Below are 27,896 nucleotides of genomic sequence, written 5' to 3'. Positions count from 1 at the left end.
AGCTTAAAAAATAAATGCTTAATTCACTAAACTATGAATGTGTACATCCACTGCTGATATGTACCATTTGTAACAGAGCTGCACAAATGTTATCAATTCTGCTTTAGCTATGGATGGCTGTTTGCTCTGGAATCAATGATGCACATGTTGGAAATATGGAGTATTGTCATATTCAATCGCAAAAATTTACACCATAGTAAACTGAAGAGGGCTTATATCCATGACAGACAAGTGACCCTTTTTAAAGGAAAATAATTAATCCACAGAGGAAGCCAATTTCTACTCTGTTACACCTCTTAAACCTCACTACTCTCTCTCTCTCAGGTTTTCGTAAGGTGCTTCTAGTTGTCATATCTAATCATTGTACAACAATTGAAGATAGTACTGAATGTGCCCATGACAAGGTATATAAACCCGACCTGAAAGGGGTTATGGAGCTGCCTTGGGCTGGAGTGTCCCCACCTGTCTGCACCTGCAAATCATGTCTGGATTGGAGGAGGAGCTAAAAGATGGGAACTCCACTTACATGAGTGCAATGGCCAAGTAGTAAAAGAAAATATACTGGAAATCAGAACTAAACCAGGTATCATATGTATCTAGGAAACATGGTTGGTTGAAAAGTTCGCTTTTCAAATTCCAGGGTATATATTGCCTTTAAGCAAGACTGAAAACTAGATAGAGGGGAAGACTTGGGATGAGGTGTTTGTACTTTCAAAAGGGAAAGAATAAACTACATACAAGTAGGAAATGAAGAAGAGAGTCTTGAATATACAACATATCCCCAATGAGCAGGAAGAAGGAATGGTCATTTCCCTATGCTTAGTACTTTTCACGGACAAGTTAAGGTTGAAGTTAATGGAGAAATGCACACCTGGAATTTTAAGCAAGCTAACTGGGAGCTATTTACAAGTAAATGTACTGAATTTGTGAATGATAACTGTGTGAGTGAATACAGAGAGAATATCAACAATGTAATAAAGGGAATAAAAGGAGCAGCGACTGTAGCTGTACCCAAGATATTGAAGTACCTCAAAACTAGCAATTCACTTCTGGGGTGGAATGAGGAGTGGCCATTAAATAAAGGAATAAGGCCTGTAAGAAAGTGAAAAATACAATGAATAGTGAAGATCTAATGTAGTATAAAAGAAATAAGAAAATAGCATAATGAATTATAAAAAATTCAGATAGGTGGAGGGAGTATTGTGGGAGGTTAAATAAAGATATTAAAACTTGAGAGAGATACAGGCAATTTAGAAGAATGACTGGAATTCAGAATAAGAGTAGTTATATCCCAAGTCTTTTGAGAATGACAAAATACTTAGAATCTGGGAAATGAGAGAGCAGAGGTTTTAGCAGAAACTTTCCAAGGCATGAGTAATGATGAAAATCAAAGTGCAGTTTTCTATTAGATTAAAAGACAATTAATTGAAGAAAGGCATAAACTATTATGTAGTTGGGGAAAACAGGAAGATATTATAATGAATTAAAGGTTTTGTATGCCGGAACTTGAGAAAGCTATTGGTATAAGCAAAATTACATCCCTGGTTAATGATAATATATGCAATATGATGTTCAGATATCTTCTTGAAAGCAATTTGAGAATTGTTTTGTAAGTATATCATACTATATAGGAAAAATGAATACTAGGGTGCAAATATGTAATAGTAATTCCAATACAAAAACCTGGCAAACCATCCATAAAAGTGGATCAATTACTCTTATAGCCTGTCTAGGTAAAACTATGGAGAGAATGGTGAATGAAAGATTGGTTCCCTATTTGAAAAACAATGGCATTATAGATAGAGTGCAGGGTGGTCTAAGGAGAGGAAAATGAACTATGAACAATATTGCTAACATGGAAACTGAAATTCAAAAAAGTATGAGAAACAGAGATTTCATGATAGTTGTATTTCTAGATACTGCATTGAAAAATAATGTGGCATGCTATGGAGGGAAGGGTTGTTGTACAAGGTAGGTACAATAGGGATAAGGGGAAGAATGTCTGAATGGATTTGAATATTTTGGAGTCAAAGATTATGCAGGTCAGAGTTGGAAATGTTTGTTGAATATATATGTGTATATATATATATGTGTATGTATATATGATATATAATATGGTATGCCACAGGAAAGTGTTACCTGCCTTACCTTAATATTCATAGAAATCATAGGACTGGAAGGGACCTCGACAGGTCTGCTATTCCAGTCCCCTGCACTTGTGGCATGATTAAATATTATCTAGACCATTCCTGACAGGTGTTTGTCTAACCTGCTCTTAAAAGGCTCCAATGATGGAGATTCCACAACATCCCTAGGCATTTTATTCCAGTGCTTAACCACTCTGATAGTAGGAAGTTTTTCCTAATGTCCAACCTAAACCTCCCTTGCTGCAATTTAAGCCCATTTCTTCTTGTCCTATCCTCAGAGGTTAAGAAAAACAATTTTTCTTCCTCCTGCTTGTAAGAACTTTTTATGTAATTGAAAACTGTTATGTCCCCTCTCAGTCTTCTCTTTTCCAGACTAAACAAACCCAATTTTTTCCAATCTTCCCGCCTAGGTCATGTTTTCTATATCTTTAATCATTTTTGTTGCTTTTCTCTGGACTCTCTCCAGTTTGTCCATATCTTTCCTGAAATGTGGTGCCCAGAACTGGACACAATACTCCAGCTGAGGCCTAGTCAGCATGGAGTAGAGTAGAAGAATTACTTCTCATGTCTTGCTTACAACACACCTGCTAATACATCCCAGAATGATGTTAGTTTTTTTGTTTGTTTGTTTTTTTGCAACAGTATTACACTTTGACTCATATTTAGCTTGTGGACCGCTATGACCCCCAAATCCCTATCTGCAGTACTCCTTCCTAGGTAGTAATTTCCCATTTTCTATGTGTGCAACTGATTGTTCCTTCCTAAGAGGAGTACTTTGCGTTTATCCGTATTGAATTTCATCCTGTTTACTTCATACCATTTCTCCAGTTTGTCCAGATCAGTATGAATTTTAATCCTATCCTCCAAAGTACCTGCAATCCCTCCAGCTGGTATCATCTGCAGACTTTATAAGTGTACTCTCTATGCCATTACTTAAATCATTGATGAAGATATTGAACAGAACCAGACCCAGAATTGATCCCTGTGGGAACCCATTCGTTATGCCCTTCCAGCATGACTGTGAATCACTGATAATTACTCTCTGGGAACAGTTTTCTAACCAGTTTTGCACCTATCATATAGTAGCTCCATCAAGGTTGTATTTTCCTAGTTTGTTTATGGGAAGATCATGCAAGACAGTATCAAAAGCTTACTAAGGTCAAGATACACCATGTCTGTCGCTTCCCCCTATCCATAGGCTTGTTACGATAAATGATCTTCCAAAATGAATACGTGCCAGAGTACGTGTCACTCTGTTTGCAGATGGTCATGTTCTATGGGGTAGGAACAGGAATACTGAGGTGGCAGAAAAGAGAATCAACTAAGTATGATGAGAGACCTCAGAATGGAGAAATGCATGGGATTTAAAATTTTTCATTGCTTTAACCAAAGAATAGATATTTACAAAAAAGAAAGCTACAAAGGAAACTGTATCTGTGTGGAGAACAAATAGATACACACCTCTACCTTGATATAATGCTGTCCTTGGGAGCCAAAAAATCTTACCGCATTATAGGTGAAACCACGTTATATCGAACTTGATTTGATCCGCTGGAGCGCGCAGCCCCACCCCTCCCGGATCACTGCTTTACCTCCTTATATCCGAATTTGTATTATATTGGGTGGCGTTATATCAAGGTAGAGGTGTAATTAAAAGGTTTAGATGTCTAGTGGAAGACTTATATACTAAATTACTTTGGAAAGATCAGATAGACTATGTTAAAGATCAATGGAAAAGATACTACGTACAGATGTGGTCTCTTCATCTCAAAAAAAGATATACTGGCACTAGAAAAGGTTCAGAAAAGGGCAACTAAAATAATTAGGGGTTTGGAGAGGGTCCTATATGAGGAAAGATTAAAGAGGCTAGGACTCTTCAGCTTGGAAAAGAGGAGACTAAGGGAGGATATGATAGAGGTATATAAAATCATGAATGATGTGGAGAAAGTGGATAAGGAAAAGTTATTTGCTTATTCCCATAATACAAGAACTAGGGGTCACCAAATGAAATTAATAGGCAGTAGGTTTAAAACAAATAAAAGGAAGGTCTTCTTCACGCAGCACACAGTCAACTTGTGGAACTCCTTACCTGAGGAGGTTGTGAAGGCTAGGACTATAACAGCGTTTTAAAGGGAACTGGATACATTCATGGTGATTAAGTTCATAAATGGCTATTAGCCAGGATGGGTAAGGAATGGTGTCCCTAGCTCTGTTTGTCAGAGGATGGAGATGGATGGCAGGAGAGAGATCACTTGATCATTGCCTGTTAGGTTCACTCCCTCTGGGGCACCTGGCATTGGTCACTGTCGGCAGACAGGATACTGGGCTAGATGGACCTCTTTTTTTCTTATAAGTATTGCTGGGACTAACTGGGGGGTGGGTAAGAAAACATTGCTGATGATTTCCAGAGCCTTAATCAGACCTCTTATCAACTAGTGCTGCCCAGCTTTTGGATCAGCATCAAAATCTGAATTTAAAAATTTGGATTTAATACTAGTACAGGTTGTGTGCAGTGCATTTATTATCATGCCCTTATACGCTCTGTAGGTAGCTGCTAGTGAAATGCCAGTTGCACTATGAATGAAACTACTGGACCTAAAATTCTGGGCCAAAGCTAATGGGAATAGCAAGATGAAAGTACAAAGAAAAGATGAGTATTTTGGGGAATTCAGTAGGCAAGCTATTGCACACAATGTTAGAACTCCACATGCCATTCAAGTTAAAATGTGGACGCAGAAGTTGAAAGACAAGGGAAAGTTCAATTCAAAGTCAAAACTTTTTGTCACTGAAAATTAGTTATGGATAGATATCCAAAGTGGATTTAGATCTATTTTATAAGCTTAAGAGTAAAAAGAAGGTAATAGGTATACAGATGAAAAGTGGAGTAGCTTTTTGTTAGATATATAAAGATGTATGCAAAAAAGGGGGGGGGGAGAATAGGAGCAGCATATTGTGCGACAAAATTGAAAATTAGTACATCTAAAAGAATATCTGATACTGCCAAACTAGTAGCAATAATGCTAGCATTAAACTAGATCTGGGATGTATGCCCAGCAGTGGCGGTCATTTTGTCCAACTTGATATCAGGACTTATGACAAGAAAAAAAGGGTGTCTCTGTATGTGCAACTGATTTAATCAGTGAAATTATATTTCTAATAACAGAGTTGGTACAGATGGGCATACATGTAACATTGGCTCGGATCCCAGCATATCTTCAGATAATAGGAAGAGAACTGGTGGACAAAGCAGCTAAAAGGGCTGTAAGAAATGGAAGGATTCACATAGAAATGCCTCGGGTAAACAGGAAATCAGAAGCCTACTACAGAAAATTGTAAGAGAGGAATGGCAACAAATTTGGATCAATGAAAAAAGGGGAAGAAGATTTTTTGAATTATGCCTCAGAGTTGAGGATAATGAAGTACTTCAGAGCTGGATAGGAAAAATGAAGTGATTTACTTTAGATCACTAACTGGCCATTGTGGTTTAAACAAATCTTTTTTAAATAAACAAACACAAAAAGAGGCAGTGTGTGGGCTGTAAGGTAGAAGAAACAATTGATCACCTTCTTGGGGTATGTAAGATCTTTATAATGAAAAGGGAAAAGCTCTTTGAGAAATTTAAATGACTTAAGGTAACAAAAGTTACTTTAGCAAAGTATCAGGGGAATGAGGTAATTTTAGAAGGGTGTTCTTACATTATCTAAAAGACACAGGGCATAGTGAGAGAATATAACTTGCTAGGTATTTAGAAGTGACAGTTGGTGGTTGTGTGACGAACTGGGAATGTTCTTGATTTTTCCTCTGAATACTGTGTTGGTGCCTCAGTGTCCCCTATGCAGTTCTTAAGTATCTAGGTGGTGGGATAAGGGCATGTGATTGCTGAAGAGCAAAGGGCCAGTGCACCAAAATGCCTGGCACTCTGTCTTCTAGCAACTGATGGCCTGGGCCCCTCCTCTGCAAAGGTGCCAGCTGAAGGTGTTGGAGACAAAGAGATCAGGTGACCTCCGGCCCGGGAAAGGAGCGGAGCAGAGAGGAGGGGCTAGGGGGGGTTGTTAGTCTGGAGCTGGCTGGGGTCGAGGAGTGGAGGGCAGATGTGGGGGGTCTGGCTCACTGCCCCCCAGAATGGACCCGGCGGAGGGGTCCAGTTTGCTGTATCTACAAGCTCTGTTTTAGACCCTGTTCCTGTCATCGAATAAACCTCTGTTTTACTGGCTGGCTGAGACTCACATCTGACTGCAAAGTGGGGGTGCAGGACCCTGTGGCTTCCCCAGGACCCTGCCTGGGTGGGCTCGCTGTGGGAAGCGCACGGAGGGGCAGAGGATGCTGAATGCTCCAAGGAGAGACCCAGGAGGTGAAGACGTGTTAGCTTCTTGCCCTGAACAAGTCTGCTTCAAGGGAGAGGAGGCTCCCCAAAGTCCTGACTGGCTTGGTGGGGAGCAGTTCTAGAGCATCGCCCGGTGACTCCGTGACAGGTTGCTATAGACTATCCAGTCAAAACTGCTTCACCATTTAAAAAAAAGGGGGGTGAGGGGTGGGAGGGAGGCAGGGAGGAAAGGAAAAGATTGGGGCAACTCTAGGAAGGAGAAAAAAACAGAGCTTCTCCAGCCCTGTAGAGAGAACTAACAGTCTGCAGAGCCCCTATTCTTGTAGAAAGGAGGATGTGGATCACCTGAGCTAAAAGGGGGGACAGTCTGACACTTGCACTGAAGCCCTGTGAATTCTGAAGCGCACAGTGATATTCCCAGGCTGCTCTGAGGTAAGAAAGTCCCATATCCTGGATGAAGCAGCCTTTCTTCTTTCTTCTGTTTAACCTTGTTTGCTGTCTGTGGGCTGTTTTGTTGTTTCACCGGGTACACCAAGAGGGAACAAAACAGCCAAGGGGTTTGACCGGAGGGTTGAGTGCCAACTTGCTAGAAAGACACACCCTGCAGCACCTGCTGGGGTGCAGGAGTAAATGGACTCTGACACATGTGCTCCCCACATAGCTCCTAAAGGTGGCTCTCTACCATGGACAGATTCGTGACAATACCCTAAATGGCAACTCGTCAGTGAACTTAGTCAAGTGTAACTGAGAGCATCATTTGGTTCAGATATTCTTAGATGAAGTGGCTGATGAACTGGAAGTCATGCAACTGTGTGCACATCACACTTGAAATTTATGTATATTTCTGTATACACTTATTCAGTAAGGTAATGCTGAATCTTCTCTTTGTAGCTGTGCACTCCAGGATTTTGGAATATATATTCAGTGTCTGATACAAACTTTTTTCTTTTTACCCAGGAAGAATTTGCAAGGTAGTATATTTTAATGTATTTGTTAAGGTCTCTTTCTGACAGGACTGGCTCCAGGCACCAGCGAAGGAAGCAGGTGCCTGGGGCGGCCAATAGAAAGGGATGGCAGTCCGTCCATTGTCAGGGCGGCATGTCCGGGTCTTCAGCAATTCTGCAGCGGGTCCTTCACTCCCTCTTGTCCTCTTTGGCAGCACTTCGATGCCAGCTCAATCAGTTTTTTTTTCCTTTTTTTCTTCGCCGCTTGGAGCGGCAAAAAAGCTAGAGCCAGCCCTGCTTTCTGAGAGGAGTTCTTCAACTGAACTATCTTTTCTCAGGTACTTCACAGCAGTCTTTGGTGATCGCAATCTTCCTCTGTCATACTTCGACATGAAAGGAGCTTTTTCAAATCCTGATTCCCCATGCAGTGATGTCTAGAAAATGCAGAATCGAGCTTAATTGAATTCCTTTATTAAAGCACATAGGGTGATTCTGTTGCTGGCTCAATTTTCCTTTTCAAGCTCATGATTTTGCTTTTTAAGTCCTACCATACTTTTTCATTTGGCCTTCTTGCTTTGTTTCTTTTTTTAATCTGATGCTGGGAAACTAAGCTGCATATTGAAGAATTGCCTTTTTGGTGTTTTGTAAGTTCGCTTGAGTACCTTTTGTTTGGAGATCAAAAACTTTTTGGGAGCTAGGATTTCTTTCTGTGCAGAAGGTCTACTGCTCATTTGGCAAGCTTAATAGCATTAATCTTTTCTTAATTTGATATTAGACAGTATAAGAACTTCGGGGCTGTTGTTCACCTGCTTGAAAAGAATTTGATTGATAGTTTATTTGCATTCTCTTCCTGAAATAATAAGTGTAGTGTAGTGAAGAAGCCTAGATTACATTAATGCCCCATGCATTAGCCTTTCATTGGTGGGAAGTGGGTTAAGGCATTCTTGCACAGTGAAATGGCTCTGTTAGCATTGGTATTTGTAGACCAGAACATCCTTTTTATAAAGTTGGTAACATGTCTTCAGCAGATTCCCCAGGTTAGAAAAGTTCTGTTCTGCTACGTAGCTAAGATTCTTTGTGTTTCAATATATTTTTTGTGGCATTGCAGCAGCACTTTGAAAAAATGTTGGATTGACAGCTCTAGGATTGGAAGTCATCTCTCTAGCTGAAGAATAAGTGGGATCAGTGTCCTGCCAAAGCCCCCAAGGCTCACTTGAAAGGACTGTGTTTAGGGATGAAAGGATCTGATACTCTTGACTGCTGCCTTAAAGTTCTTTCCTCTTGCCCCCACTATACTCAACCTTCCTCTTTATATTGAGTGACCTGGCAGGCCCCACTAACTCCCTCCTCCTTCAGCTGTTTCCATTTCCTGGCTATTGCTGTCCCCTGATCCCCTGCTCTATCCATACACAAACTCCTTATAGTCACAATCTCCTTCTTTCCAATACTCACATGGAATCTCAGATATGCTCTCTCAGTACCTCTGATTTCTGGAGCTAACCGATGCATTCAAAAATCATAGCACACAAGCACAGCAGTTCTGAGTATCTGGGGCTACATCCATATTATATTTATCACACATACTATTAGCTAATTCCGGCCTATCCCAAATATCTTTTTCAAAATTGAAAATTTACAGTGTGTCCAAACAAATGACCTGACAACTCTTACAACAAACTATTATAGTAATAGAACTCAGTGTAGGAGGCTGAAACTCTGCTTTTAGCCCACTCTCTTATGTTTATGGATGGCAATGCAGCATATAATCAGCCAGCGTTGAGAGACCTAAGCAATAGTTAAGTGAACCGTGTGGTAAAGACATTTTCAGCCTAATCTCTGTCAGACCCATTAATATTTTATGGGTTATGGGTTTTCTTACTGCAGTCCCGGAAAGAAAGATAAGGGGAAAAGGAAAAAGCATATTACTTTGGTGTCACCTTGCTATTCTGTAAGATTAGAGGGTCCCTTATGACCAATATTAAATCAGTAGACTTGATAATTTAATAGTCTTGTTTAGAGTTCTTATTCCCATATCTCTCTCATTCACAAACCATAAAGACACATTTAAAGTCCTATCCTGTATAGTTTTTGCATGCAGAACCTCATTGAAGTCACTGCCAGAATCTCAGATATACCTTTGACTTCAAGAGCTAACTGGTGTATTCAAAAATCATAGCGCACAAGGAGAGCAATGACTTTTTGAATTGTTTTGAAGACATGGCTAAGGTGTGTTTGAGAGTGTGTAAAATTTTCAAAAGTACCTAAGTGACTTTGAAAGTCAATGAGATTAGGATCCTAAGCTACTTACATACTTTTTGGTGAAGTTACTTTGTATTAACAATTGTATGCATTATTAGAAATATTTAAAGGAACACTGCCAAGTTAAACTTAAATTTGAAAATAAGTTTCCTTGGTTATGTTGCTAATAACACTTTAGAAATCTCAAAGAGAAATTTGCTTTCCTATGGGATTTACATTTCTTCAGTTACATAGGAATTGGTCTACTGGATCAAACCATGTCGTTCATTAAGTATCTTGTCTCCAAAAGTGGCCACCACAAGGTACTGTAGAAAAAGCTACAAGAACCTTGCAGTAGGCTGTTATCAGATAACTTCTCTCTACAGGTTGTTTCCTTCTAACCTCCATTAGTTTAGTTTATGCCCTGTGGGTTTATGTTTATATTCCAAACCTCATATTTTCTTTTTTCATCCTTGCTATTGTAACTCTGTATACTGTTGCCATCCGTGTAAATGTGCAATCCTTACAGTCATACATCTTGTACAGAAGAGTAAATTTATGTTCAGACTTAGAAGGTTTGAGACATTCTGATGCTTCTTATTGACCTGCATCGACATGATAATATCATCATTCACTGCTCTCCATTCCCTCCAGAGGCTTGACCCTGCACCACTGAAGTCAATGGGAATTCTGCTTTGGACTTCAGTGAGAGCAGGATCATACCTTTGGAGACTAGTCAGATCCTTCTCTCTCTCTGAGGTGGGAAACTGAGGAGACATGGATGTGAGAAAAGGCATTGGGTTGTTTCATTGTATTGTATCACTGTAAATAAAACTATTACAAGTTTTTAAAAATATTTATTTCTTTTGTACCACCCTTTCTGTCCTTCTCCTTGCAAATCCGGCCATCCATGATCCATCTTCCTTTAAAAAAGAGACTGGTGGATTTCTTCTTTCAACCAATTTGTATCTGTCTGTCACTCTCTCTTCTCCCCTTTTCCCCACACAAAGATAGATATAATTTAGATAGCTGGTAGATAAGAGGGTCTTCTGATATTTACTCACTTACCCAGTGAAAGAAGGAGGATATTAAAAATAAAAGGCATTTGATTTTAAAATAATTACAGAGAGTACGGTGTTATTTATTTATTAAATAGCCTCTGGATTTCATTGGCACAAGATGTGGAATTTGATGGCTTATAAATGCATCTGAATAACAAGAATATCTGCATTTACATTAGATAGGACAAACTTCATATGGGTACAAACTGTCATGTTTCAGGGCAGAACTACTAACAGTCTGGGGTCAAGAGACTTTCTTTTGGGGCACGTTGTTCCAAGAATGTCTGTTACAAGGATTTGGTTCTTTTCTCTGAAGCATCTGGGACTATGGACTGTCAGAGACATCATGCTGGGTTACATCAATTATTTGTCTGTTCCAGGATGGCAACTGTTATGCCAACAGGACTGGGACTAGTTTGCAGAAGACTGCTGGAACAAGAGATGTTTGTCATGGAGCAGAGACAGAATTGGGGTTATGGTTAGCCGGGCTAAGTGGGGAAGTTGCCTCTCCCTGAACCCAAGAGGGCGGTTCTGAGGTTGGGTGGATTCAGGGCAGCTAAAAATTGCCACTCATCCTCTTGAAAAATGTAAAATACTCATGGTGCAAGTGTTCAGGTGAGTGGACAGGTGAAAGAGAGAGTTTACACATATTGCTCATGAAATATGGGTGAGCCAATAAAACTATGTTTCATGTTTATAGCCAAGACTAACTTAAGAAAGTGTAAAAATCCCCAAAACACAATATTAATCCATCCTTGTCACAATGACTTTTGTAGCAAAGACAGGAAACAACAGATTGAATAGATATTTTTCCTATGTTGATGTAGCGACTGTAATTTCCTCCAGTGCCACAAAGACTTGCTGGTTTCAGAGTGGTAGCCATGTTAGTCTGTATCAGCAAAAAAGAGGAGGAGTACTTGGCTACACTATCAGAGACTTGTTCACCTGCACATCTACCAATATGATATATGCCATCATGTGCCAGCAATGCCTCTCTGTCATGTCCATTGGCCAAACCAGACAGTCTCTATGCAAAAGAATAAATGGATGCAAATCAGACGTCCAAAATTATAACATTCAAAAACCAGTCAGAAAACGCTTAAGCCTCCCTGGTCACTCAATTACAGACCTAAAAATTGCAATTATTCAACAAAAAAACTTCGAAAACAAACTCCAACAAGAAACTGCAGAACTGGAATTAATTTGCAAAATAGACACCATTAAATTAGGCTTGAATAAAGACTGGGAGTGGATGAGTCATTACACAAACTATTAAACATTAAACTAAACTATTTTCCCATGTTAATTTTCCCCCACTGTTACTCACACCTTCTTGTCAACTGTTTGAAATGGGTCATCTTGATTATCACTACAAAAGTTTTTTGTCTCCAGCTAATAGCCCACCATATTCAATTAGTTTAATTAAAGTTGGTATGGCAACACCCATTTTTTCATGTTCCTGTTCTCTGTATGTGTGTACATATATATGTGGGGGTGTATATATATATATATATATATATATATATATATATATATATATATATATATATATATATATATATATATATATATATATATAATCTGCCTATTGTATTTTCCACTGCATGCACCTGATGAAGTGGGCTTTAGCCCATGAAAGCTTATGCTCAAATGAATTGGTTCGTCTCTAAGGTGTCAGAAAGACTTGCTAGTGTTTCTGAGCTAAACTTATACTTCTAGGGTTTAGAGAGGATATGCAATATAGATCCACGCTGAAAAACTGAGGAATGGGACTTCAACCTAGTAATAAGTATTAGGAAAAGTCACCTCTTTTTTAAAGTATGATATGAACATAAAGAAAGCAAAACTATAGGCATTTACCACTTTGAACATTGTGTTGCACATAAAACTGTAACAGATTTTTCAAAGTGAAATTATGCATGCCATTTGTCCATCCTTGATAGAGCATTATCAAAATTTCAAATGGCAGAAATTGTGTGTCTATTTCATGGGTATATAAATATTCCATAGCCTGGTTTGGCTTGTAAAGTTATTTAGAGGGACTAATGGAGAAATAGCTTAGCCTTGTGGGCCAAGGAACTCAACTACCATAGGAGGAACATGGTGTAACTAATACAATCCCACTCTTCTTAGAGTATGGCTCTGCTCTTCTGACAGAATTGTAACAATTACAAAGTGTATAGTCAATATCCTGGGACCTCAGTCTCTGATATTGAACAATAGTACACTGTAAATATAAGAACATGTGTAATACTTAACATATATATTTATTGGCTGTGGCTTTGAATGCTAAGATAAATTAAAGCCGTTCTTCAATACATTATCTATACTGGGGTTTTTAGGGAAATCTCTTATCACACTGGTGCAACTGGTAGGTGAGCCAATGTATACCAGCCCAGGCTGTCTTAACACTATGTCATCTTCTAGACCTGTTCTGAAGGGAAGGGTTAGACAACACAATGGCAGTAATTCTCAGTGAGAAATGGATGGAGTGAGTTAGTAATGAAGGTAGTGGTAATGCAGAGGAAGAGTTGTTGAGTGGGAGAGATACAACTCAACTGCTTAGGAAGAGGAATCATTTTGGTGCCATCTCTATATTAAATAGTAAAAGAGCTGGGTGTTTACTTACAAGAGACAGGAAGAAATGTCACATAAAGGTCCCTGCCTGTAAATACAGAAAAGTTTTAATTTTTTTTATGTTCTTTTCTTTCCCCCCATTCCAACAGTGGAAGCTCTACATTTGGGGACGTTAATGGCAGCCCATGGCTATTTCTTTCCAATCTCAGACCATGTTCTAACACTAAAGGATGATGGCACCTTTTACCGGTTCCAAGTAAGTATGCTTAAAATGTTCTTGGGTTGCTTAAATGAAGGCTTATATTAAGAGCAAGATCCTATTTATTATAACTGTAATCGTATTGTCCCCTTTCAGGGGCCCAGTTTGTTATATCAATTCATCTTATACATAAAAATGCTAATAGGACTATATTCTGAAACTATACATTAATAATTTAAATGTAAAGAAACTAAGGACCATCACAAATATCTACATAAAATTATATGGAGAAGGAAATGTCCCTCTCTGAAATAACAATAACTCTAATGGCTTGAAAAGTCTAGCAGATGCACTAAAATTGTATTCAGCATAATCCTCAATAGGACCCTCCTTTGTAAAATCTTATGGAGTTCTGGGGTGTGGAATATAACACATTATGACTCTTCCCTCATAGGCTCTGTAGAACACTTCAGACAGAATATTTCCTCTTCTGAGAGATGTACATGTATGTATGCTACCAGCACATATTCGACTATGATCTCACCTTTATATTGAGAGATTTCAATGTTGACCAGCTGGTCACACTGTAGTGCTCATGGAAAAAAATGAGCAGGTATTCTAGTGCAGATTAGGAGAATACATCTGATTCTATATATATTGCTGATAGGTTTTTCTTTTTATTTGCATACTTAGTTGGACCTTTTTTGAATGTTATTACACTAGTTTTAAAATTAGTTCTTTACTGTTTCATACAATGAACAGCTTGATCTCATGGTCTGTACATTGAGACAAACGTGACCCACAGCACTGATGTGTCATAAATGTAGAACCAGAAAAGACTGTCTGATGGGACGCTAGCATATCATCCTCCAGACATTTAAGATTAACGTTTACTTTAAAAAAAGAAAATGCAGTTCAAAGATACCTGAGAAGAACATTGTCTTTCAAGTGTAGAAGAAATGTGACAGGTTGGAGAGTAATCCTACCTTCAAATCATGATCACCATTTTGGTTGTATACCACACCTCACCTTTTGAGTCTCTAGACTAATATGTTATGATTCTGTTATTGCTCTACTGCCCTTTTTTGGCAAAGCAGCATGATCTTTGACCTAAAGGACACAGTATCAAAAACGTAGTGTAGATTTATAACTACATACCTGCAATACTGTCAATCTAACATGAAAGAACAGGAAGTTGATTTGACTAAGGAGGGAGCGTGTTACTGCGTGAATTTGACTAGTATTACAATACTAGCACAATCACTATTACTAATCTATTCATATCCCATACCTGGGAAATATAAGGTTTCCATAACACAATAAATCAGATGCAGAAAAAGGTGGATTAGTATTAAATGAATTGTGAGTCTTACCATTCAGGGGTAGTAGCTAGTGGACCATGTGGACACAGTTATACAGGTATAAATGAGCTTATACTGGTAGGGTTCATTGACAGACAATAAAGGGTATAAAGCTGTATCAATAAATGCAGCTTTATACTGGTATAATTTAGTTATAACTATTTTGGTAAAAATCTCACAGCTCTAACCAAATTTACACCAATACAAAAATGGTATGTTACTTATGCTGTTAAATTAGGAGGCGAAAATGGCCCATTCAACTGGGAACAGGTAAAATTATTTTATTTTGACTTTAATATTTTGGGGGGAGGTGTGAAAAAGCTCCCCAGGTGCATCAAAAATAGAACCATGGCTGGACAGAATGCAACAATTTCTAGACTACTGTGATACACAGAGAAAAAGCATTTGTAGTAGCCAGTACTGCAAAGTGCAGAGTCCATCCCTGCAGAGACTCTCCTACTACAGTGCAATGACTTGCCCTGCAGAAAATAGGTTAGCTGTGGTTATGTACTCTGTCCTTTTCTATGTCTGACAAAGGGTTCCAATCTCTTTTCTCTCTTGACAGTGTGATTATTTCCAGGTGTTTTTTTTTTTTTAAATAAGCTACTCCTCTGTATGAATGGCTGAGAATATGAGTGGAGCACTTGTTCAATTGCCCTTTTACAACCAAAATTATGCTTTTCTATTAATATTGTAGCCATCAGGAGGGCTGTTACAATCGTAAAGCCTTCAGCTTTTTTAAAGTATGTGGGTATAGAAATAAGTGTTTTTAATTTGTACCATTTTTAGGTATATCAGCAATAATTGTTCCTGGGGCAGTTCACCTAATATTATTGTTCACAGGAGGAGATCTAAAAGGTACCAGATAGTTGCACACTTCATAGAGGATTAGATTTTGGCTAACCCTAACACAGCCATTCAGGAAATTAAGAAGTAATGAGTCCCTTTGAAGTCCCTGAGCAGCAGGGCTTTTTTCATTGCAACCTTAGGAGTGAAAGAAAACGAGCTGCACACCCAGTGCCCACCCCCAACATATGAGCAATTGAGTCGGAGATGAAACTGGACAAGTATGGGGAGGGGGGGAAACAAGCCCCACTCCAGAAAGGAGTGAAGTAGTTTACTTCCCTCCTCACCCTCACAGTAGGAGGGAGGAATTCCTGTCAGAATTCCTTCCTGGAACGTCATGCAAGCACATGCTTCCTTGTACTCAGTGTGAGCCAATAGTATTTTAATCCAGCCTCATGTTTGGAGTTTATGCTTTCCTAGTGAAAAGTGCCTGACTCTTCTTCCCCCAGCTTCCCAACCTTTCCCAGAACAACCTCCCAGAGATTGGAGGGTGATGGCTTTTCCAAACTGCATACCCATCCTGGCTCTCCTCACTTCAATGGCAAGCTGGTGAGATATAGCATGTCCACCAGGACCAATTTTGAATGAACTGCCATGAGTCATTAAAAACTTCAGAAGTACTGAAGAAGTCGCTTGTGCATGAAGGTACTTCTTGGCATATCTAGGGCTCTCAATGTCTCGAAGAAGTGTTCTCCCAAAACAGACATTTTTATCGGTACCATTTGAACAAGAGCCACACTGTTAACCATCTATCCCTGGTACAGCAAGGATTTTATTTGATTTTTATTTAAATAAATAAATATCCTAATATAATAACAATGATGATAAACAATATTTACTAGCTGTTACATAGCACTTTTTCATCCATAGATCATACAGTGCTTTATAAAACAGCTAAGAGCTAAGAGTCTCCATTTTAAAAATGGGAAAAGAGACCCACAAAGAGGTTAAATGTGTTGCCCGAGATCACTGACAGAACCACAAATAAAGCCTGTTCTTCTGATCCCAATCCAGTGCCTTATCTACTAGGTACAGTGCCTCCTGATGTATAGTACAGTAACTCGTCACTTAACGCTTAACGTTGTTCCCGCTTAACGTTGTTTCATTGTTACGTTGCTGATCAATTAGGGAGCATACTCATTTAAAGTTGTGCAATGCTCCACTCTTACGTTGTTTGGCTGCCTGCTTCCTCCACAGCTGGCAGCCTCCCTACAGCCCCCTCCCTCCCAACGCCTCCCACCTGCCAGCAGACCCCATGGATCAGCACCTCCTCCCCCTGCCTCCTGCCCGCGGCAATCAGCTGGCTTGCGGCATTTTGGAAGCAAGAGGGAGTGGGAAGGAGCGAGAACTCAGCACGCAGGCTCCCCCTGCCTCCCGAATGCCGCAAGCCGGCTGATTGCTGCCATCAGGAGGCGGGGAGGAGGGGGAAGGTGCTGATCCGCAGATCAGTTGATTGCCACTGGCAGGAGGCAGGAGGGAAAGAGGAGGAACGAGAACTCAGCGCACCTCCCTCCTCCCTCCCTCCCTTGCTCGGCAATCAGCTGGCTTGTGGCTTTTAGAAGGGAGGGAAGGGAGGTGAGAGGAGCCAGGATGCAGTGAGCTAAGTAAAGGGGGAGGAGGTGAGGTGGAGAAGAGGCGGGTCAAGGGTGGGGAATTGAGGGAAGGAGTGGAGTGAGCGGGCTGAAGTTTGAACCCCCCGCCTCTGGTGCTTGCAGAGTAGGGGAAGCTGCCCTGGAACCTACCCCCCAACCCATTTACATTAATTCTTATGGGGAAATTGGATTCGCTTAACATTGTTTCATTTGCATTAAAGTTGCATTTTTCAGGAACATAACTACGACGTTAAGTGAGGAGTTACTGTACTAGAATAAGAATGGTGTATTGTAATAAAATCTGAATATCTCTTTCCGTGGAGGCAGTTTATCCTAATGGACGATTTTCATGATATAACATCTGAGGTTGCAAGTTGAATGCTTTAACATATTTTCCCTAAGGCTTTTTTTTTTTTACATACATATATCTGCCTAAAAGTTTATACAATATTACATAATATATAGAAAGTCATGGATTTAGTCTTTAACTTGTAAGAGATGATGTTGCTTCTGCTCTGTTGGCCAAATGGCTCCCTAATAAAGATTTAAGGCTAAAATATGGGAAGGTATTATAAGCAGCTTCTTAAAGGGCACACATGTAAATTGCAAAATCAGAGTTAAGATTACATCCATGTTCTGGCTCCAGTTAGCCTCATGATTAACATGAAGACCAGGCCGTCTCTCCCCTAGACATGCCTACTTACGCCTCCATTATTCCTAGTTTGAAGGAATTAAAGGCCCTTGATGATTCAAAGGACCCATAAACATAACAGCTAACTCCTTTGCTGCACCTCTGTGGCTGTATGAGAGTTTGCTCTTGGGGGTGTTTGTGTCAGGCATCAGCCAAAAGTTGGTCACAGTGCTTTTGGTATAATTTCTTTCTGCAATACATTTGTTAAAAAATTAAATGAACATATTGCAATAAAATACACAAATTAATTTTTTTTCAAAACATCAATGTTGACAGGCATTAGGAAGTTTACATCTGTTGTGTCAGTTATGCATCTATTCCTATTGTTTATACTACCCGAGGCTGTGGTTTTAACAAGCTAAACTGAGTCAGACTTGCTATTTACTGCATAGAGTGGTTCTAGTAATTTAGTAGGTGTTAAAATTGAGAATTTAAAGTACTGCATTAATTCCATCTCTCTTTTTGTACATGGAATACATATAACAATATCAGTTGAATGGGGTGGAGTTCAAAGTTTCCATGTTGTAGATATTTTAAATATATTGGCAGTCTCTCTACCTTTTCATATAACACAAGTAATACGCAGATTATTTCATTTGCACTGCTTTTAAAATCACTTTATTCTGAGAGATAGGTTTTATGTTATGTGCAGCAGCATTTATACAAGTGTAATGATACTCTGTGTGTATTCACTTTTGTCATGCACAGCAGGAACCCACCCCACCACCTAATGTCCTTATGCCATGTCTGATCAGCCTGGTATCAGCTATCTAGATGTGCATCTATAGGAAATCCAGGCTATAACTTTTGTGCTTTGTCTCTAAGCAAAGACCAAGGATGCTGTATCTTCGTGATGATCCCACCTCGTTTATTGGTCAGATCAATATACAGCTCATATTTTGGAGATGAATGTATTTTCTTTAAATGTCATATAGTCAAAGTTCTGAAATTATATTTAAATCACTAAGTCTCACAACAACAGATAAAACAAAATTAGACAGTCATGTGTAATATGGAGATTATTGGTTAAGGTTTCTTTTCATTACAGGAGATGCATACAGTGAATGTAGTGTGGTCTGATGAATCAAGTGTGAGAATGAGAATCAGGATCCTTAGTGTGAAATTCTAACTCTGTTGATGTCAGTGCCAAAAATCCCATTGAGTTCAGTGAGGTCAGGGTTTCACCCTTGGTTTTCATACTCTTTTCTGTCACTGACTTCCTTTATCTTGGGCAACCACTTATCCTCCCTTGGCCTCAGTTTCTTTATTTTTAAAATGGGGATAACAAGACTTACCATTGGAAAAGGTATGAGTTCCTCCAATTCAGATGTTGGAGAACATGAGGCATTTTAATTTATATATGATCAATTATTGTTTATTTGATGATACCTTAAGATTACAGATCCCCATTTCTAGAGTTTATAACAATTGTCTGGAGAGGAATAACAATATATGGAGCAAAAGGGTTACATTTGACAGGAATATTCCTCACCATATACATTAATTAGACTAAACTGTCCCCTTGTCAACCGATCTTTCCCTTATAACTATTCAAAGGGAGGGATTAAGGTAAACTATAGGATCTTTCTCCTTTAAAAATACAGTTTAAACTATACAAACTAACAGTGCTTTGTAAAAAGGTGTGGTGTTTAAATCAAAGTTTTTCTCTATTTGAAATAGCAAGTAGGGTTTCCAGCTTTGGTTGGATGAATTCCTGGAGATTTCATCACATGACATAATCTTTAATTCAAGATTAATCTTTAATTCTTGGAGAATCCAGGGCAGTCCTGCAAGGTTGGTAACCCTAACATTAGCAAGTGCCTATTCAATAGTTAAAATACTAGGATGATGATTTTTTATGGTAGAGCCAAGATAGGACTGTTCTTTGTGCCTTTGCTAAATTGCTAGCAAAATACCAATGCTAGTAAATGTAATAGGGGGATACATACTTCGATTACAGGAGTTGGTTTTATACATTTTTATTAGCAGAAGAGGCCTGGTTATAGATTGCTGTGGTTAAATTAGACAGTAATAAAAAAATATTATCCAGATTGGACAATATAAAATTGCTTACTTAGAGCCACTTTTCTACCCAGGCTCGTAATGACCTTATAGAGACAATCTGTTCTACACAAATCAATGAGTTTGGGTCTCTGATAATATTTGTGGTGCTGGATATGACCTTATTTCTCCAGCCACAGGAATGAACAGAACTGCTTGCCTGGGAATACCCAATTACAGATACATGTAGACCAAATGCTTTAAAATTGTAGTGATGTAAGTTGGCAGCATTATTTCTGCCTGGACTGATAGACACTATTTGATTTTCCCAAAACTATTCCACCACCTGCCTTCTTTTCAGCTATAAATAGGATGTCATGGCAAAGTAGCAAATAGGGAATGATACCACTCATTCATGGCAAACCACTTGACAGCCACTCCTCAGGCAAAATGAAATTTTTAACTACTGATAGTTCCTTCAGGTTTTCAACATTCCACTCAAAAACGTTAATGTTTGATCATCTTCCCTATGAAAATGGTTATGGTACAAAATGCTTGTACTGCAACACATCTATAAATCTCTCAGGCAAAGCTTTCAGTTGCCTGAAAATTGTAGTACATGTGATGGGGTTTTCAAGGGGGGGTTAAATGTGTGTACCCTAAGGTACCTGTATTGTGAAGTACACAACAGATAATTCTACTACTGTTGATGATTGAGCTGTGCAAAATAATTAGATAAAAACTCCACCACCTTCTCAAACTGTGCCTAGGTTGGCAGTCACGTGCATTTGCAAACCACAGTTCATGCACAGAGGAGATCATGAACATGGACAGAGATTCTTTGCATAGCTCTGGGAGGTTCTTAACCAGCTGAGGGGTGAACAGCTAGTCTTCCTTTCCTTCTACACACTCATACTTATAGTGAATCCCACATCTCATTTACATACACCCCACTCTACAATAAGCCCTAGATCTCTTGTTTCTTATGTCTATAGGCCTGCCCCCCCTCTTCTGTTCATTCTTCCTTGGAAAAGTTAAACCCCTTTCCTAGGTGTTTAGGGTTCATACTTTTCCTCAAATCCAGGAGATTCTTCATGGTCCACTATTTTACCCAGTCCTTAAATGGTGGGAAAGGTTGTGAGAAGAAGGATGTAAGCTAAATACTTGAATTGCAGAGATGCAACGAGGTGTGTCACATGTTTGAGATAAGACTAAGGGTATGTCTACACTACCAAATTTATAGAAGTTGATTTTTAGAAATTGATTTTATACAGTCAATTGTGTATATCCACACTAAGTGCTTTAAGTCGGCAGAGTGCATCCTCACTACTGTGGCTAGCATAGACTCATGGAGCGGTGCACTGTGTGTAGCTATCTCACAGTTCCCCCAGTCTCCGCCACCCATTGGAATTCTGGGTTAAGCTCCCAATGCCTGATGGGGCAAAAACATTGTTGCAGGTAGTTTTGGGTACATGTTATAAGTCGCCCTTCCCTCCATGAAAGCAACAGCAGACAATCATTTTGTGCCTTTTTTCGTGGGTTACACATGCAGACACCATACCATGGCAAGCATGGAGCCTGCTCAGCTCACCATCACCACTGCTGTTGCATCAGAGAGCCAACCACCCTCCCCCCTTTGAAATAAAGTAACTATTGTTTTGAAACCATGCATTCTTTCTTTATGAATTTTTTTAAAATGAGATAACGGACAAGGTAGTCCGGGTGAGGTGGCGGAGGAGGGAAGGACAAGGCCACATTGCTTATTGTGGCCACACTAAAATTCAGACTTTTTGAATGACAGCCTTCTGTTGCTTTGGCCATCCTCTGCAGTTGAGTGGCTGGGTGCCTGGAGCCTCCTCACCCATGTTCTTGGGCAGATAGGTGAGGAGGCTATGGGACATGGGGATGAGGGTAGTTGGTTATGCAACGGAGGTCTATGCTTTTGTTGGCCTTCCTGCACCTCCAACAGATGCTTGATCCTGTCCATTTGCGCCCCCATTAGCCTCAGCATCACATTCTGCCTCCACTCTTCATGCTTACTTAATTCTTTCCTTGCTTCTGCCACTGAATGCCTCTGTGAATTAAGCTGTGCCCTATCAGTGCAGGTTGGACTGCATGAGCTTGACAAAACATATCATCACGAGTGCATTTTTTTCACCTTTTAATCTGTGACAACCTCAGAGACGGAGATGATAGGGGGAGCATAGAAACATTTTATGCTCTACTGTTCTGGGGGGACTGCATGGTCACCTGTGTTTCTGAGTTCGCCACGCTGACCAAACAGGAAATGAAATTCAAACGTTCCCAGGGCTTTTCCTGTGTACCTGGCTAGTGCATCGGAGTTCAAAGTGCTGTCCAGAGTGGTCATAATGGAGCACTCTGGGATAGCTCCCGGAGGCCAATACCATCAATTTGCGTTCGCACTACCCCAAATTCAACCCAGCAAAGTCAATTTTAGCACTACTCCCCTCGCCAGGGAGGAGTACAGAAGTCGATTTTAAGAGCCCTTTAGGTCAATGGAACAGGGTTGGTTGTGTGGACGCAGTCATTTTTAAATTGACCTAACGTGGCTAAATTCGACCTAAACTCATAGTGTAGACCCGGATTCATGTAAGAAAAAGACAATGTTATTGCTCTGTCTGGAAGAACTGTTTGTTGGCTAAGAGAGAAAAGCTGCATCATACGGCTTACACATTTCCAGTTCCACTCAAGGGATTACTGTCCAAGATTCTGGGTGATACCAGTGTTAGCTTTTTTTAGGACAGCTTTAGGGCTAAATTCAGACTCCTGCATTTACAGCCGTGCACACTCAGAGACTGAGAAGGCGTATGCCTTGAGAGTGGCATGCCTGGAGTCAGTATGTCTATGTATGGATAAAGCAGCAGTTTTTCATTGAAATGTAGTCTTTCAAAATGAATTATTTTCTTCATTTCTTACAAAATATTAATATCTCTTAAAGATATTTTCCCCAACGATATAAACAAAATGTTATTGAAATAAAAAAAATCATTTTGTTTGCAATAAAAGAAAAAAATCAATAACATTTTAGGTATTTTTAATGGAAAAATAAAGAACTGCATTTGAAGGCCTCAACGGTAATACAACTTTGAAATTTTGAATATTTTTGTGAAAATATCTTGTCCTTTTTGACCAGCTCTAATAAATACCTACTAGTGAGTTGTCTAGAACCTTAACATACTGTTTATTAATCACAAGTTCTGCAAAATCAAAGATTGAATGGGTCATAAAGAGTGCAAAAACTTCTCACCTCTAAATGTTGAATCTTCAGGTTGGTGTGAGCGTGTTCCTGGGGAAAGTAGGGCTGCCTGTACCTGTTCTGTATTTTATCAATAATAATTAATAATACTTCATTCTTCTTAGCTGCCATTCTAGCACACTATACAAATACCATAAATAAGCATACAAAATTAATTTGCCATGTTGATGCCTATTTCAGAATTGCTGGATTAACAATACAGTGGATTTCCAAAGAAAACATAAATAACCTTTACAAAACAGTGTCAGTCTAGAAATTGTATAATACTTGCTTTGTCTAACCTGAATTCCCTGCTTTTTTGTTTTATTTTGTTTTATTCTATAGACACCCTATTTTTGGCCATCAAATTGTTGGGAGCCGGAAAATACAGACTATGGTCAGTGTGAATACCTATTCTCTTTCTATCAGGAGTCTTGTATGTATAAAAATATTATTACAGTCTGTGTTGTTTAGCCATCCCACCATTAAAAACACTATTGTTGTTTTGTTCAGTCCCAATGCAAGAACTGCTGATGCTCAGCTCAAGGTTGGCTTTGATTTTATAAAGTCTATTAAGGCAGAAGTCAAATATGAATGTGATCCAGGAATACAAAAATAGCATTGCATTGCTGTGCACATTGTAAATACATATGGTGACAAAGTCCCAGTGAAAGAGAAGGTACTTTAAAAGTAGTGATTCTACCATGCTGATGAGATTTAAACACATGCAAGCAAGCTGGTGAGGATTCTCAAACTCATAATGGGCCAAACTTTCAAAGATATACGCATGTATGTATCCAGTGGACATGTGGAAATCAGTTATTTGTTCATACACATGGCCACACAAATACATGTGCATACATTCAGGTTCACATGGATGGGAATGGCCACATCTGTGTACAATATGTTATTTCATGCCATATGTAGGGAGGCCATTTGTCCAGTTTAAAGCCGGACAATCCTAGATTTATGCCGTACTATTCCAGTCCAGTAGAAACTTAGCAGTGGACATGGCTTTGTCCATTGAAAATGAGAGGAGAGAATAGGAAGAGATTGTAGGTGCAGGAGGATGCCAGAAGGGAGGGGTCAAGGTGCTACCTCTGTATGCAGTGATCCAGGCATGGGTGGGCCAATGGACGCAGGCTCACACACAGGGGCAGAGTCATGCAGGCAGGGATGAGCTAATGCAGGGGGCCGACACGGAAGGGGGTGAGGCTGTGTGTGTAGGCTAAAATAGGGCAGGGCCACGTGGGTAGGCTGATGCAGAAGAGAGAGGGGCCATATGGGCAGGGGCGTTGAAATCCCATATTCTGAGGAGGTACCAGGGCCACCCTAGACATGTTTAGCATTTACACACATAAATTATACATGCATAATTGGTTAAAAGAAATCCACTATAAAATGACTAAATCCAAGATTTTACAGAAATTAGTATCTAAAGTTAGGTTCCTATGTCCACATGTATGCACCAAATTAAGTGTTTTGGTTTTCCATGAAACTGATCAATCAACAGCTCCCATTCATTTTAATGGGAGCTGCTGGATACTCAGGACTTTTGGAAAAACAACCCTTTTATTTTGGTGACTAAATATCTTAACTTCAGGCACCTATTTTTTTTTAAAAAAAATATCTTGGCTGAATGCTTTGGAAATTTAAGGTGCTATGCACTACTGTGTGTTCAACCTCAGTGTTGGAGAGATGTGGGCTAATGGAATCTGCATAAGGTTGGGAGTCAGTCCAACATTCTGTTCTTGTCTTCCCAGTTGACTTGTGTGATTTTTGGGTAAATCACTAAATCCAACAATTTCAAACTCAGGTGCCTAATCTTAGGCATCTAAATAACTAGCCCGATTATCAGAGGTGATGAGCACCAACAACTCTCAAGTCTGAAAATGCTGATGTTAACCTCTCCGGGCCTGAGTTAGCTCGTGTACAATGGGGAGAAAAATGCTTGCCCACCTTGTAAAACACTGAGATTTATAAATTCAAAGTACAGTAGAAGTCCAGAATACTGTTATGGAGCTAATATTTAGACAGCTGTGATTAGTCACTGAGGCAGGAAGATATTTGATTCAGCACTTAATATCACTGCCTATTTCTTTCCTTCTTTCCTTCTTCCTAGCAGTTTTTCACAGCTTTCCTTTAAGTGTTGTCCTATCTATCCACAGTCTCCTGGGTTATAGAAGACCAGAAAGTTATGAAACATGGTTCCCAAGGGAAACCAAGCTGTTCACTAGAAAAAGCCTATGGGATAACTGGGGGAGTTAATAAATATGCTAAAATGTTTGTTAGAACGCTTCACTGTCTAATAGTAGTCTGAGCCTGAAGTCAGCCTGAGAAAATTGCTGTTACTATCCACTGATGTTAACGGGGAGGAACAATGTCTAGCTGCCTTATTAAAGTGACCTTCTAGCTGAGAAAAAGCAATAATGAAGATTAAAAAAGAAACCCCACAGTCAGAATCAGAATTATCAATTTGGGGGCAGAGTGCGGTGAAGAGAGCCTCTCCAGGGTATCAGAATAGATCTCAGGATCTGTCTGTCCCTCCACACAGTGATGTGCCAGGAGAGTTTCTCGTTTCTTTGTGCTGGGCTCCCCCAGTTATCATATAGGCATTACCACTAAACAGCTCAGTTTCCTGTTTGTAGTATAGGAAGGCCTGGGGATGGGCATGATTTTAAAGGAAATTAGAAATCCTGTGTTGTGGAGTGCTGAGTTTTTAATGAATTTCCATGGTATATTAACCCTTCTGCTGATTAGGATCTATCACCACGCATGGCCTGGAAGGGCACTGAGATTTTCTGCCGAACATTCAGCAATGATTTGAGCAAACAGATGCAATCTCAGTCCAGATGACTGGATCACCAAGCTATGATAGCTAACAAGAAATCTTTTTTCAAGATTATTTAAATTCTTAGACCATAGTGGTTAATTCTTTTACTTTAGGGCCTACATATTTTAAACACTCAGTTGAAGCCTGTAGGAGTTCTGCATTCAAGAGGGTGACAAAGCTAGGCATTTAAAAATTAAATCTAAAATTAAAAATTAGATTCTAACATTATTACTCATGCTGAGAAGTAACTTACTCCAGAAACTGACCCATTGATTACAGTGGCTCTAAATGAAAACACGCTCATTAAAAAATCAAAGAACCCCAGGAACGTTCAAAGCATTATTTTTACTTACCAGTCATTTTAAAACTATGAATGCTTCTGGTGTTTCTGAAGGAGAGCTGACATTTTACTGCTGCTACATAGCATTCAGGGCCTCATCCAATGAGTGCTCTGTTCACAACTTCCTCTTGGAACAGAAGAATGGCAATACCAGATCAGACCAGTGGTCCATCTAATGCACTAATCCATCTCCAAAATTAGCCAGTAGCAGATTCTTCAGAGGAAGGTTTAAAACTCTCACAATGGACAAGTTTGCAATAGTATCCCTGTTGGGCAACCTTCTTCCCAATTCCAGGCAGTTAGAAGTTGTTTTATATCCTGACGGATAAGGGTTCATATTATATTTAAGAATTTTTATCCTAGCCAGTTTAATTGCATATATTGAATATAGTGGGAGTTCTGAATGCAGACTACTTGCAAGAGTCATAGATTCTAGGATTGGAAGGGACCTCAAGAGGTCATCGTGTCCAGTTCCCTACCCTCATGGCAGGACCAAATACTGTCTAGACCATCCCTGATAAACATTTATCTAACCTACTCTTAAATATCTCCAGAGATGGAGATTCCACAACCTCCCTAGGCAATTTATTCCAGTGTTTAACCACCCTGACAGCTAGGAACTTTTTCCTAATGTCCAAACCAAACCACCCTTGCTGCAGTTTAAGCCCATTGCTTCTTGTTCTATCCTTAGAGGCTAAGATCACTGTGATTCAAACTCCTTGAATCTTAAAACAGAGAGGAATGCACCTTCCCCCCTCCTCCTTTCCCTTCCCCAAGAGGTATGACAGATTCAAGCTAGGTGAATCTAAAACAGAGGAATTCCACCTTCCCCCCTCCCTTCTCTCTCCCTGTCTCCCACCAATTCCCTGGTGAGTACAGACTCAATTCCCTTGAGCCTCAACAAGGGGAAAAAATCAATCAGGTCTTAAAAAAGAAAAGCTTTTAATAAAAGAAAGGAAAAAGTAAAAGTTGTCTCTGTAATTAAGATGGTAAAGGTTACAGGGTCTTCCAGCTTATAGACACTAGAGAGAAGCCTTCCCCCCAGCAGAAATACAAATTAAAATTCTTCCAGAAAAATACACATTTGCAAATAAAGAAAACAATCAAAAAGACTAAAACGCCTTTCTACTTGTACTTACTGTATGAACAGAAAATTAGAGAGCCTGTAGGTACGTCTGGTCACTCTCAGAACCCAGAGAGAACAACAGACAAACACCACAAAACAAAGACTTCCCTCCACCGAGATTTGAAATTATCTTTTCTTCTGATTGGTCCTCTGGTCAGGTGGTCCAGGTTCACTGCTTGTAACCCTTTACAGGTAAAAGAGACATTAACCCTTAACTATCTGTTGATGACAACACCCTTTTAGATACCTGAAAACTGCTCTCATGTCCCCTCTCAGTCTTCTCTTTTTCAAACTAAACAAACCCAGTTCTTTCAGCCTTCCTTCATAGGCCATGTTCACTAGACCTTGTTGATTTTCTCT

The 27,896-nt window shown here is 39.5% G+C and overlaps 1 protein-coding gene across 4 annotated transcripts in view; it reads left to right on the top strand.

Moving 5' to 3' along the window:
- The window catches only part of RGS7 (regulator of G protein signaling 7), a 454,835-nt gene that overhangs the window by 334,332 nt on the left and 92,607 nt on the right, over window positions 1-27,896 (top strand). For all 4 annotated transcript variants that reach the window (XM_030556981.1, XM_030556980.1, XM_030556983.1 and 1 more), the window contains exons 5-6: window positions 13,441-13,547; window positions 23,583-23,634. In XM_030556981.1, the coding sequence (XP_030412841.1) occupies window positions 13,441-13,547; window positions 23,583-23,634 (159 nt within the window). The remainder of the gene's footprint in view (window positions 1-13,440; window positions 13,548-23,582; window positions 23,635-27,896) is intronic.

Source organism: Gopherus evgoodei, chromosome 3 (genome assembly GCF_007399415.2).
Source record: "Gopherus evgoodei ecotype Sinaloan lineage chromosome 3, rGopEvg1_v1.p, whole genome shotgun sequence".
In the NCBI taxonomy this organism is placed as follows: domain Eukaryota; kingdom Metazoa; phylum Chordata; order Testudines; family Testudinidae; genus Gopherus; species Gopherus evgoodei.
Note: the sequence above shows the minus strand (reverse complement) of the source record. Positions and strands in the feature narration are given on the sequence as shown.